Consider the following 14298-nt stretch of genomic DNA (forward strand, 5'->3'; position numbering starts at 1 on the left):
TTGGTTAAACTGTCTGGGATATGAATAAAGCCCGGTTCATACTTCTTGCGAATGCGAATGGGATCGAATTTTGACATCACAGGACTGTTTTTGTAACAAATGTTTCACAGGAGTTAAGCACATGTCAACTGCGAATTTGTGACGTGAAAATTTGTATCACATTCGCAAGAATGACCTGGGCTTTAAGGTTGAAGAGTTTAACCTCTGACCTACCTATTTCTGCTGAGTCAGCGTCCCAGTGCATGAAGCAAGAGTTATGTCTGGTGTCCCATGCCGATAACACTCCTGTATTGGTTCCTACGTACAGTACACTATCTCCACCGTACTGTAGACAGGTGAATGATACATCACCAAGGATCTGAACAAATGAGATATTTTGTATTTTTTTTATATTTATTTCATTCCACTGGTGAGTAAAAAGTACAATGATTTTTTTTTTTTATGCAAGTTCGCCCAAAACAAGGCTAAAAGCCACTCTAGGTAAAGGACTACAAGGACGAAAACATAGAAATGCAGAAACTCAGTGGAGCTGAAGGTAGGAATTGATATTCCTCTTAAAGCCATGGACACTTTCGATTTAACAGTATTGTCCAAAGGCCCACACTATATTAAAAATTAACAAACCTGTGAAAATTTAGGCTCAATCGGTCATCAGAGACAGGAGAAAATAATGGTAAAACCCACCTTTGTTTCCGGACATTTTGCGGTGTCATGAATTGATAATTGTTTTAATGTTTTCTCAAAAAGTAAAGCATTTCATGGAATAATATTTCAAGAGAAGTCTTTAACCATTATCTTCTGTAAACCCTGGAAGTTATTTGTAAGTCTGTGAACTTTTTTTTCTGTTCTGAAAGTGTGTAATAGCTTTAAAAGATTGCAGATCATAGGATGAAGGGAATCATGCATATAAATTTAATAGGACACACAAGCTAAAGGAAGTAGAATTTGAGACTGGCATGGTGGGAGCGTATATTCTTTGGATTAGTGTTGGACTCTGTTGCTGGATACTGCTTAAAGGTACTCGACATGTTTGTTAATTGTCAAAGACCAGTGTTCCGACTTTTCTGTATTTTGAAAATTTGGGCTCAACTGGTCATTGAAGTTGCTAGAAAATATTGAAAGAAAAACACCCTTTCTGTACGAACTTGTGTGCTTTCAGATGCCTGCAGTCTTTTCAGATTCAACTAATTTAGTGAGAAATACCTCTTTCTCAAAAACTATGTTACATGTACTTTATACTCAGGGGTGAGAGTCATTACTAACGAAAAAGTCTGAAACTTGGATACAAATTCAAAGGTATGTTGAAATGAAGCCATTTCTACCATTTGGTAACCCCTGGGGTTATAGATTCCAAGGAGCTTTTGGAAACAGTATCCAAAGCACTAGAGAAGTAGACCAATGAGCAGGATTTCTTTATTTGTGGCAAAAAATATTGTCTGATTTTCTTCACCAGGCTTTATTTGTGGCAAAAAATATTGTCTGTTTCTTCACCAGGCCAACATAAAAAGTCTGAATTCAGCCAAAAGTCTGAGCAACCTCATACCTGTATACTATCAACAAATATCTGTTGCTTGTTACCAAGTAAAATGCTATGCTAATACACATTCTGAGTAATTACCAAACGTACCCGGTGCCTTTAAAAAACAAATACAGTTGAAGAGAAACCTCACCATGTGCTTGGAGTCCATCAAATCCTGAGGTACGTCAGCCTCGTGGACGTTGAGGCTAAACCTCCCCTGAGTCTCATCCAGCATCCAGAAGAGTAAGGTGCCCGTCTCGCCCACTGAGGAGAACTCATTAGTGGTGTACGGGTCCCAGGACAGGTCATGGATGGGCTGTGCTGACTTAGAGGCTGCTAGGAGGGAGTAGTCGTGGGTGCTCCAGACGACTAGGGTACAGTCACGGTAGTCACCTGTGGGGAGGATGGTTAGCTGATGAAACCAAGTCTACGGTGGATTTCAAGAAGACTTAAGACTAGTCTCATCACGAGTTACCAGGATATACTCGCCCTAACTTAGGACTAGCCTTAACTTTTTAATATCGCCTAGGACTCGTCCTAAGTAAGGAATAGTCCTAAGTTAGAACTAGTCCCTAGACTTAGAGGCTGCTAGAAGCGACTAGTCGTGGGTGCTCCAGACAACGAGCGTAGTCACGATAGTCACCTTTGTGGAGGATGGTAAGCAGATAAAAACAAGTCTGGGGCCAATTTCTTTAACCATGTAAGCAGTCGTTTTGTGCTTACAGAGCATTCCTTTAGCAGAATTTCTATTTCATAAAACTGTTTTAACGTAAGCAAGGGTAAATGCTCGCTTACCCGCGGTTAGCTCACGAGTGACATTACAATGCAAATCCATGGTGAACATGCATGCGCATCGAGAATTTTTCTGCTAGCTTGCTACAGCTTTAAAGACAGTGGGCACTATTGGTAATTGTCAAAGACTAGTCTTCTCACTTGGTGTATCTCAACATATGCATAAAATAACAAACCTCAATTGGTTGTCGAAGTTGCAAGATAATAATGAAAGAAAAAACACCCTTGTCACACGAAGTTGTGTGCGTTTAGATGGTTGACTTCCAGACCTCAAATTCTAAATTTGAGGTCTCGAAATCAAATTCATGGAAATTTACTTCTTTTTTGAAAACTACGTCACTTTAGAGGGAGCTGTTTCTCATAATGTTTTATACTATCAACCTCTCCCCATTACTCATTACCAAGTAAGGTTTTATGCTAACAATTATTTTGAGCAATTACCAATAGTGTCCACTGCCTTTAAGCAAAGGACCCTTCCCATGAAATATGCTAATTACATTCACGCATGCGTACAGACCCTGTTGGTTGGCAAACGCCATAGAGTTGTGCACTAAGCAGACGCACAATCGCGTCTGCGTCACGCACCCATTAGCCGTGTACAAAACAGCGCAATGTTCCCTCATTTTGCCAACCAAAACGTTAGTGCGCACGCGCTATGTGCAATTTACATATTTCATGGGAAGGGTCTATTGGGCCCTGGTTCTCACATTCAAGTCCTACTCCATTTATTTTTGTTTTAAATAAAACATTTAAACTTTCAGTTAGTTCTCCTGTTTTCTTACCAACAGAGACCAAGAACCTGTCGTCCCTGGAGTATGCCAAGCAGACGATGTCATGCTCATGGTAGGACAGTACCTTGGTGCACAGCACTGCCTGGACGTCCCATAGACAGATCTGGCTGGTGGTCAGGCCATGAGAGCCAGACGCAGAGGCCAGTACCTGGCAGTCATGCTGGAAGGTCAGGGTGGAGATCTCTTCCACATGGCCTGGTGGGTGGCGAGAAAACAAAATCAATGTTGCAAATTATGATGTCAATGAAAACATCTGAATTGTGTAAAAAGCCAAGTGTAAGACTTTTTAAGAATTGCCTCTTCATGAAAACGATACATGAAGTGCCACTACATGTATGTCAAGAACGAAGCGCATTAGGTTGGGTGTATATAACTTTTAATACATTACACGTCATGAATGTGTGTAGAGAGTCAGATTCCCTGATTGAGGTGGTGAGTGCATTCCAGGTTTGGGGAGCAAAAAGCGGGAAGGTGTGATTTGAAGCCGACTTAAAAAGCTTGATTGAGTTTGGTTCCATGAGGCGAGTAGTGTCGGATGCTGAGCGTAGACTTGAGCGGCTAGGCCGGTGGAGAGACAGGCAAGAGGATAAATAGCCAAGTGCTGCGTTGTAGAGGCATTTATACACATAAACCAAGAAATGATGCGAAATAAACACAAAAATGTTTTTTAAAAAAACATATCAATATAAACCACATGGGAAACTGACTAGGTAAATTTTGAAATGATTTTTGGGGTTGAACAAAAAATTGACTACAGTGGGATTCGAACCAACGACCTCCGGATTAACGTGCCGGCGCTCTACCAACTGAGCTATCTAGCCCTATATTGGCAGTGTCCCTATTTTGTCAATATCTTTGTTCGGGGGTGCCAGTCAGAAGCCATACAACCGTTAACTGCTGTGTAGCCAGGGATCACACCCAAATTACGATACAACCTGGGAAGCGGCAGCTAGGGGATCACCTTAAGGGGCTGCGACTTTTTGTTTCAGATATCAATATAAACCACAAGGGAAACTGACTGGGTAACTGAATGATCCAAAGATGGCAGCATTAGGAGATTCTGATCTCTTTGGAAGCCAGCCAGTGCAAATTGGTGTATAGACTAATCCATGCGCGCAAGTGCTGGGCACCGCCATGGGCCACGCGAGCCACTGCTGCGGTGTACTTGTGCCTACATGTAGTTTTGTTGACAAAGACATAAGGAAATCATGTTCCTTTTCACTCTTTATGGAAGTTAAATGCGCCTGTCTGAAATGGGTGTTACTTACCCATCAGATGTCTCTGGTTCCCCGTGTTCAGATCCTCAATGACGATTACACAACCACTGGTATAAGCAAACAACCCAGTGTCAGGGTGCCAGACTAGATTGCCTCTGCCGTTGCCGTTGTATCCCAGTACTGATTTGAGTTTCAGGCCGGCCTGGTTGGGAGGTGCTATGTACCGCCTCTGAAGGACAGAACAAAAAATCTTTACATTTTGATAGTACAGGATTTGATACACACAAAAACTAACTGGGTTTAATCTGAAAGCTCACCGATTGTAAAGCAAAATTAATATTCTTTAGGATTCGAACTGCCTCTAGCTGCCGGGCAACCTCGGTAGTCTAGTTGGTAAGACATTGCTCTAGAATTGCAAGGGTCGTGGGTTCGAATCCCACCCGAGTAACATGCCAGTGATATTTTTTCACAGGACTCGGGAAAGTACTGAGTATACAGTGCTAACACACATCGATGTATGGGTAAAAACCAAAATTAATATTCTTTATCCCTGATGCAAATTTAACATCTATTATAGATTGTAAAGCTGTTGAAGGCACTAATCCTCCGTAGAAATATTTCTGTCTGACATATCGTCAAAGTTTACAAAACAGCATTTGAAGGCCCACAAATCACTTTTGCTTTTAATCAAAACAGAAATCACTACACACTTTTTGAAAGTAAAACGAAAGCTTCTTTTACCAACAGATAACTACTGTACCAAAAACCCTTTGTAAAATCCTTTTAAATAATGATATTTGGTGTGTCGAAACACCCAGATGTGTTTATGGTGTCGACCGAGGACTTCTCTTTGTTCTCCCATTGTTTGGACATGTTTTTTTTTTCAGACATCCCCATTGGTTTTGTACACGAAATCGAATCAAGGACATGGAAATAAGTCAAAGGTCGCCATTGTGTACATTGTGGAAGATACATGGTATGTCCGAATTCTGCCAGCACCACACACAGAAAAATAAGCTACTCGTTGGGCGCACTTGGGTTGGTGAAAGGACCTCAGAATTTTGAACCGTTGAAGGTGGAAATTGTAAATAAGGGAATCAATGTGTGGTGAAGAGGTTTTCAACTGGTGGTTTAAACCCACTGAGGCCTGGTTCTTGATAATTTTACCGGGACGAAGCCAAGGTAAATTATCAAGAACCTGGGGTGGATTTCACAAAGGTAGTCCTAACTTAGGACTAGTCCTAAGCAATGCTAAGAGATAGGACTGGTCCTAAGTTAGAACCAGTAACTCATCCTAACTTAGGACTGGTCCTATCTCTTAGCATTGCCTAGGACTAATCCTAAGTTAGGACTACCTTTGTGAAATCCACCCCAGGCCTCGGCGGGTTTAAACCACTTGTTGGAAACCGATTCAACACACTTTGATTCTCATTCATAAATACCTTTTCGGTCAAAAAACATCAACGCTTTTTGTCAAAAGGTAAAATAAATGCAAAAATTATACTTATTCAATGATTTCTTTCAACACAACACCCCTCCAGCTCTGAAATGGTATGGCCCTCGGGTAAACAACTCCTTATAAAGAGATTGCTATGCGCGCCGCTCGTATCGCGTGATGTGGCAAAACTGTCCCGTCCGTTGCTCTCGACCAATAGGAATGAAGAAACTGTCTTATAAGCACAGGTGCAAGCTCGCGTGTCACGCCCATGTTTCAAAACTTTTTACTGGTCATTATCAAAGGTTTAAACACCCCCACGTGACGCGCTCTCCACCAATAGGAATAGCGAAACTGTCTTAGGTATTTTAAGAATGTTTCTTATGATGACCATGCTATTTCAAAGAAAGTTGTCTTGCTCTATCGGCGGCTGTTTGCTGCATTTTAATCGCATGTTTAGAACTAAAAATACAACATGCAAACTTCAAGGGCGGTTGTGGGCAGTATGCGGAGTAATAGAGAGGGAGGCTGCAGGCGGTATGTATGCTAAAGGGTTAAAGACACTGGACACTATTGGTAATTGTCAAAGACCAGTCTTCTCACAAAGAAGAAAATTTGAGCTCAATTGTTTGTCGAAGTTGGGAGATAATAATGAAAGAAAAAACACCCTTGTAACACAAAGTTGTTTGCTTTCAGATGACTGATTTCGAGACCTCAAAATCGAATTGTCTCTAAATTAAATTCATGGAAAATTACTTCTTTCTCAGAACTATGTTACTTCAGAGGGAGCCATTTCTCACAATGTTTTATACTACCAAAAGCTCCCCATTACTCGTTACCAAGTAAGATTTTGTGATAAAAATTATTTTGAGTAACTACAAATAGTGTCCACTGCCTTTAACACATTAAAGTGAAACCGCAAACCATAGTTTTTAAGATTGCTTTTTTCTACACGTTAGGTTTGAAATAAAGTTTCAAACAAAAATCATCCTTATTTTTCTACCTTCTGCCCAGGTTGTAGTTAATACAAGCAGGACAGTTTGTTTTTTTCAAAACTGAGAAGTCTCCCAAAAAAATCTACTCCTCAAGACCTACTAGCAAGACAGGAGTGCGTTTTGGCGACCCCAACCAAAGCCCAACCGACTCGACAAGTCGATTACTAGTTGGCCTGAATAGCATCGTCACCGCACTCTACCGTACACGTGAAAAACGCTCAACCAATGACCAATGTTTCTGGTTGGCGTCGCCAAAACACACTCCAGTTCTCTAAAGAACAAACTCTACCTGGCAAGTAGACACACACATGGTGCTACCACAAACAAAATATATATTGCTACCTCACCATGCAATGCCTCAAATCCCATAAACTCATGCTTACTTGTGCCATTTGAGTCTGGTTATCCCTGGCTACAAAGTGACGATAGCAACTTGGCTTGAACTGTAAGGTCTTGTCAGTGGCTGGTTTGAGGACGGGTAGAGGTAGGGCAGAGGAGTCCATCTCTGTCGACAGGTCAGGTCGTCGATGCTGGCGGGTACGAGGGCTGAGTCCAAGACACTCTGCAGGAGGAGGTTCATCCTGGTAGGAGGAGAAAGGAAGAGAAGGTTCATTTCAGATACATTTCAGGTTCTCATCTTGTTCTTGTTTATATAAAAAAAAACAAAAAAAACAAAAAACAAAAAAAAACATTTTTATACAGCGCTTTTTACACCCGGAGGGCGTCCCAAAGCTACCCCTGGTCACTGGGGCTTGATCATTCCTTAAACCATCTCAGCTCCCTGGTGGGGAGTGTGCAGCCTAATGTGCAACATCAATATGCGCTACTCGACTATAAATCAATTCCAAGAACCATCTCTGCCATCATAGGTACCCATTTACCCCTGGTAGGAGAAAGAGACACGTTGCTGCTGATTTGATGATTTCAAATGATACAGTACGGACTACTGAGGACATTTTGAACGTTTGGACTGGGTAAATTAGCCAAAGTTTAAAATATATTGAAATTTTAGCTCAAGTTGGGTTTTTGGTAAAACTTTGGTGATGTTATGGTTTCAAATGATACAGAACGGACTACTCAGGAAATGTCATCTGCATCTGAGGAGAGCAACTCACAGTTTCCGTGATGCTTGATTCCTCCATGCTTGACCGACTCTCCAACTCTGGACCAATCAGGACCTCCTCATCCCTAGCAACAGTTGCTGCTGTTACCCCGCCTAGCAACGAGATGCCCGCCGCATCTTCATCCTCTGTTGACGTGTCGTCCACTAGCCTGGTCGGGGAGGTGGGCAGAGGTGCTTGGCTCCGGGGTCGTAAACTTCCTGTCAAGTCCAGGTTTCTTCTTACGGGACTTTTGCGTGGTTTGAGGGGTGATAAGTCTAGATAAAAAAAATAAGATCGTGCAATATTGAAAGTTATTTTAGCATGTACGAAAATGTATTTCAAGGAGCACGTTGCTTTGGATCGGACGAGTTGGTCTTTGAAAAGCGCTTGAAACCATTTGTTATGAAATGCATACGGTTAGAAAGTTGTTTTTTTTAAAGTAGAATTTAATGATCCACACAAGCATCACTCAAAACTGCACGGTTTCCCTTTTATGTCGCAAACTAACATGGTTGGCCATTTTACGGGGGTCAAAATTTTGACTCAACAAAAAGGCCGACCTTGTTTCTTCACAACGCAAAAGGAAAACCGTGCATCTCCGAGGCATCTTTGTGTGGATCATTATTTTCTCCTTTTAAAAAATCTTTCTAACCATATGCATTTTATAACAAAGGGTTCCAAACGCTTTTCAAAGACCAACTCGGCCGATCCAAGGTAACGTTCCTTTAACACCGAGACGAAAAGTAATTTACTCATTCTCAAAAAGTACAGCACCTCAGCAAGTAATATTTAAGGGAAGCTTTCTACCACCATTATCTTTCGAATCGTGTAATGTAAACCTGTGAACATTGTGTTTGTGTCCTACAAAAAATACCCAAATCCTTTAAAGTGGAATTTAATCTACTGAGGTTTGTTACACAACTGGGCCGAATTTCATAGCGTTGCTTTGTGGCCGATTTGTGCTCACAGTGCAATTTCCATTTCATAGCGCTCTAGCCGCAAGCACACAAAAAAGCATGCTAACCTTCCGGTGCTTACCGCAGGAAAATAAATGACATCACAATGTATAGTACATGGTAAATTTGCATCGGGGATAAAGAATATTAATTTTGGTTTTTACCCTTACACCGATGTGAAATTATTTGGGAAAGTACTGATTATACAGTGCTAACACACATTGGTGTATGGGAAAAAAAACCAAAATTGACATCACAATGGAAATCCTTGGTAAATGCGCAATTATATGGCCGACCAATTTTTCTGCTAACCTGTGAAATACGCTTGTACCTTAGCAAATTTTTCTGCTACAGTAAGCACAAAGATTTGTTTATACCGTTATAAGCAGCGCTATGTAATTGGGCCCTGATCCTTATCCCAAAATAAATAAAGAACAAGAAATTTGAAATTAGAGATGTGTAACAAAATGGTTTTAAAAGCAGAAATCAAATCTTACCCGAGCGACTCAGGAAATGTTCTGTCTCGAGGGTTGTACCTCTAAAAAGGATGAGAGAGGAAAAAACTGAATCATAATAACAATAATAATAATACTACAGTCTTATATAGCGCACGTATCTACCAACAAGGTCTCAAGGCGCTTAGTATATACACTGTACATACTTTTTGAAAGGTTATTATAGGAACACGTTGCCTTGGATCGGTCGAGTTGGTTTTTGAAAAGCGTTTGAAACCGTTTGTTATAAAATGCAAGTGGTTAGATAGATAATTTAAAAGTAGAATAAATTGATCCACACAAACATGCCTCGAAATTGCACAGTTTTCCTTTTTCGTCGCGAAGAAACACAGTCGGCCATTTTGTGGAGTCACAATTTTGACTCCATAAAGTTGCAAATTTTGACTCCATAAAATTACCAATTTGACTTTATTCAATGTTCATATTGGTCCAGAAAATACACAAACAAAGAAGACACCTGAGTTTATGATACAACCTGGGAAGGCGAAACAAATAAATCGATCCATTAGGCTCCGCCCATGGCGCACATGTGAGCAAGAACACGTGGGCCTCTACAATGCCATTCTGCACATCTCTGCCGCGCGCGCCAAGCATACGCGCACGCATGTCGAACCTTATAGTGTTGGACTTTTGGGTGTGCAATGGGTTGTGATTGGTCAATACGCAAAAATAATAATAATAAGTAATAAGACACATTTATATAGCGCTCTTACACGAGGTACCACAGCGCTTTACAAGAAACTATACAAAAAGCAAATAAATAATGGCACTGATAATGGGAAAACAGTCAAAGCAATCAGTCATTGAACAGGAAAGTTTTGAGATGTTTCTTGAAAACTGCAAGTGACTCAGCGGAACGAATTTGATGAGGGAGACGGTTCCAAAGGCGCGGAGCATGTACGTAAAAAGCACGATCCCCAGCAGTGGAATGCACTTTTGGAACTGCCAAGAGTGTACTGTCTGAACCAGAGTGAAGGCCAGGTCTTCCAGGTTGGTCAATCTTGATGAGACTGGTGAGGTATGCAGGAGCAGTATTGTGAAGACGTTTGTATACAATGGTGAGAGTCTTGAAAACAATACGCTGATGGACTGGGAGCCAGTGAAATTGATGGAAAAGTGGTGTAACGTGGTTGTATTTAGGACACTTAAAAATCAGTTTGGCAGCACGGTTTTGGAGGCACTGAAAACGTTTGGTATCAGATGATGAGATCCCATGTAGATGTAGCAATGAGTTAGGGCGGAACTTAATGGATCGGTATAGTGTGAACGAAGGAGAAGAAGGAAATAGCTTGATAATTCTTACAGCGGTGGTTGATCTCTCTTGGCTCCGTAGAAGTCCCACATGAAGACAGCTTCCCCTACGCTAATCATCCCCAGATTGTCAGGAGTGAATGTCACCTGTTGGATCCTCTCTGAATGACCGATGAACACCTGTTACAGACAAAAATAACAATTTTCAATGTTTATCTTTCAACATGAAAGCAAAGTTTACCTTTGTTTTTTGGAAACCACTCAATTGTTTTTATCCTATATTCATAAATATCTAAGACAGTGTATCCATTCTGATTGGTCGAGAGGGCATCACGTGGGGGTGTTTGAACGAATGATATAACACCAGTAAAAAGGGTTGAAACATGGGCGTGATATGCGAGCTTGCACCTGTGCTTTAATATAAGACAGTTTCTTCATTTCTATTGGTCGAGAGCAACGGCTGGAACAGTTGTGTCACATCATGCGATACGCGCGACGCGCACAGCAATCTCCTTATAAGGAGTTGTTTACCCGAGGGCGGCGGAGGGCTTTACCATTTCATAGCTGGAGGGGTGTTGAGTTGAAAGAAATCATTGAACAATTATAATTTTTGCATTTATTATACCTTTTGACCAAAAAGTGTTGATGTTTTTTGACCAAAAAGGTATTTATGAATGGGCATCAAAGTGTGTTGAATCGGTTTTCAACTAGTGGTTTAAACCCGCCGGTAAAATTATCAAGAACCAGGCCTTGGCGGGTTTAAACCACTAGTTGAAAAACCTCTTCACCACAAATTGATTCCCTAAATGAAGACGCATACAATAAATCCAACATGTGAAAACTTGACACATTTTCTGGCATGTTTTTGTTTTATGAAAAAAGTAGTAAAGAAGATGACTCTTTCATAAAAACATGTAGGAAGCTTTTGAACAATGAAACGATTGCATTTTTAGTGAAACTAAACAGGAGTATTTGCAACCGGCATAGGAAGAGGCCACCACCCCCCCCCTCTCCATCCCCCAAGCCTCACCCATCCCTCTTGCCCCGCTCTAGAATACACCAGGCCATGAACTTCGCTCTTGAAGGGGCACAGCAATTTTCCTCTGGTAATGTTAGTCATGAAAATGAATGAGATATGAAAAGGTTTCCGGTAACACCATGTAATGACTATCTCTTAATTACTTATTCCCAAAAAGCAACTCTCGTTCTCCGATCATCTACCTGGAATTCAATTCTGGTCCTATCCCCCGCACTCTCTATGGAAACTGCTCCTTCTTAACCGCCACTCCCACTCTTTGGATCAATCTTCCCGTTCACATCCGTGCCTCCACTACACTGGACTCATTTAAAACCGCTCTAAAAACACACTTATTTAAGTCCATTTAAGCTGTTCAGTTTCTGCTATTTCATCCTACTTTTAATTGTCATTTTTTTTTTTATCATTCACTTCTTGTTCAGCGCTTAGAAACCTGGTATTAAGCGCTATATAAATGCATGTTATTATTATTATTAATGAGTTGGGGTGGTTCTGAAAAGAACCGTTGGTTTCAACTCGATGTTTCGATCAGTATGCTCTGATCGTCTTCTGGAGAAAGCATGAATGACAAGAGAAAAATATAAAGTTTTACAGGAACCTTGCAAAAAGGCACCACAGCAAAAGCACAGGGCACCAAGGCAATTGCTGTGGGTGCTGAGGGTTAAAAGCAGTGGACACTATTGGTAATTACTCAAAAAAATTATCATCATAAAACCTTTCTTGATTACGAGTATTGGGGAGAGGTTGATGGTATCAAACAATGTGAGAAACAGCTCCCTCTGAAGTGACGTAGTTTTCGAGATAGAAGTAATTTTCCATGAATTTGATTTCGAGACCTCAAGTTTAGAATTTGAGGTCTCGAAATCTAGCATCTGAAAGCACACAACTTCGTGTGACAAGGGTGTTTCTTACTTCATTCTTATCTCGCAACTTCGACGACCAATTGAGCTCAAATTTTCACAGGTTTGTTATTTTATGCATATGTTTAGATACACTAAGTGAGAAGACTGGTCTTTGACAATTACCAATAGTGTCCAGTGTCTTTAATTCGAGGCTTGACAAACATTATTACAGCTCGATGACATGACATACCTGAAAGTTGATATCGAGCCTCATGTGGTAGTCCCATATTTTGATGATTTTATCTCCGGCCGAGGCCAGGTGGCGACCATCTGAACACACCTCCATGCTGGTTACTCCAGATCTGTGCATGTTGGACACCTGGTAAAAAGAGACACGACAAATTCATGTTACTTCATAGACCCATGGCATATGACGTCACACTCTAAAAAAGGAGGCAGATCATTGGACAGTAGCTGTTCTTTGTGCGTAAAATGTGCGAGTGGCCTTTCGTGTTATGCAAGGGGGAGCTGTTGATTTTTTTACACAATACAGAGCGCGCCTCCCAACAAAGCATGTAATATCGGATGTCAACTCTCTTTTGTGCATGTTTGTATATGATTTTGACAACCAACATGACACCCAGGATAGGCATATGTGAGTACGCTGCGCGTATTGCAAGGGGTCTATAATAATATAATACAATATACATGTACACTGTAATATAAAATCAAAGTCTTATATAGCGCATGTACATGTCTCTACAAACAAGGTTCTCAAAGCCCTTAATAATAATAATCATCATATCAATAATAATAATACAAAGCGGCGCTATACAAAGAACAGAGCGCCTAACAAAGGGAGGGCAACACAAGAACAAAAGCAATACAAAAACGGACCAACGACAAGCCAAAAGATATATTTATACAGAAATATAATGTAGCTTATTAAAGTTCTGAATTCTGAGACCCAATTTAGCACCTTATAAGGGTTTACAAGGTGCTACATACATCTCATGCAGCAGCTGACCCCTATTAATAATAATTTGGGGGGCTAATCAACCTTCCTCGCAGCTAAGAGCTGAATTGCGAAGGACGCGGCTACAACGTGTTTGACAAGCAGGCATGCAAGGGTGCCTTTTGGCTGCCAGCCACATCAAGCCATTATGACCATGGAGCACAGCCAAGGTCGAAAGTCTTTGATTTTTCCCGAGGGAAGAAAACCGGATAGTCTGGAAAACCCTCGTGGCACAGCAGAGAACCAACGCACAACTCAACTCACATATGGCCCTGGCTGGGAATCGAACCGGGGTCACCTTGGTGAGAGGCGAGCGCTTTACGCACAAGCCAACCATCCCACCCAATACCCTCAAAGACAAAAACCCTGCAGATTTTGACCCACCTTGTTGATGAGTCGGCCATTGCGTGCGTCCAGCCTGAGAAGATGGGAGTTGGACGTGGAGACAAGGAGCTGTTTGGCTCGCTGTGGAGCGTAGCAGACTGACGATGCAGTGTCGATCATAGGTGACTCCATCTCAGAGACAATAGATGTTATGTCAATTCTCATCACCTAATCAAAACAAATTTTATTTGCTTTATTAAATGATTTATTTAATAATCATAACAATATCAAAGTCTTATACAGCGCATGTATCTACCAAACAAGGTACTCAAAGCGCTGAGTATGTATACAAACTTTTAGAAAGATAGTTTATTGCAGTGATGGATTCTGAGGCCCAATTAGTTAGCACCTTATACCGGTTTACAACGTGGCTACGGCGCATACAGCAGCTACAGCCAGGAACACCGGGGTGAACCCCTTCTCTTTTCGATAAGTGCACTGGGCTCT

At 41.2% G+C, this 14298-nt stretch overlaps 1 protein-coding gene and 1 non-coding gene across 2 annotated transcripts in view; one reads left to right on the top strand and one right to left on the bottom strand.

The window, feature by feature from the left end:
- LOC139944215 (WD repeat-containing protein 90-like) overlaps positions 1 to 14298 on the bottom strand; it is a 56285-nt gene that overhangs the window by 15398 nt on the left and 26589 nt on the right. Inside the window, exons 21-30 of the mRNA XM_071941184.1 lie at positions 13852 to 14019; positions 12703 to 12831; positions 10627 to 10754; positions 9306 to 9346; positions 7865 to 8127; positions 7133 to 7330; positions 4371 to 4548; positions 3094 to 3297; positions 1671 to 1912; positions 214 to 358 (exon numbers count right to left, since the gene is read on the bottom strand). Coding sequence (XP_071797285.1) covers positions 214 to 358; positions 1671 to 1912; positions 3094 to 3297; positions 4371 to 4548; positions 7133 to 7330; positions 7865 to 8127; positions 9306 to 9346; positions 10627 to 10754; positions 12703 to 12831; positions 13852 to 14019 — 1696 coding nt within the window. The remainder of the gene's footprint in view (positions 1 to 213; positions 359 to 1670; positions 1913 to 3093; positions 3298 to 4370; positions 4549 to 7132; positions 7331 to 7864; positions 8128 to 9305; positions 9347 to 10626; positions 10755 to 12702; positions 12832 to 13851; positions 14020 to 14298) is intronic.
- On the top strand, positions 4695 to 4767 carry Trnas-aga (transfer RNA serine (anticodon AGA)). The gene has a single exon. It is a non-coding gene; the product is annotated as a tRNA-Ser (tRNA).

This window comes from Asterias amurensis, chromosome 11 (genome assembly GCF_032118995.1).
Source record: "Asterias amurensis chromosome 11, ASM3211899v1".
NCBI lineage: Eukaryota > Metazoa > Echinodermata > Asteroidea > Forcipulatida > Asteriidae > Asterias > Asterias amurensis.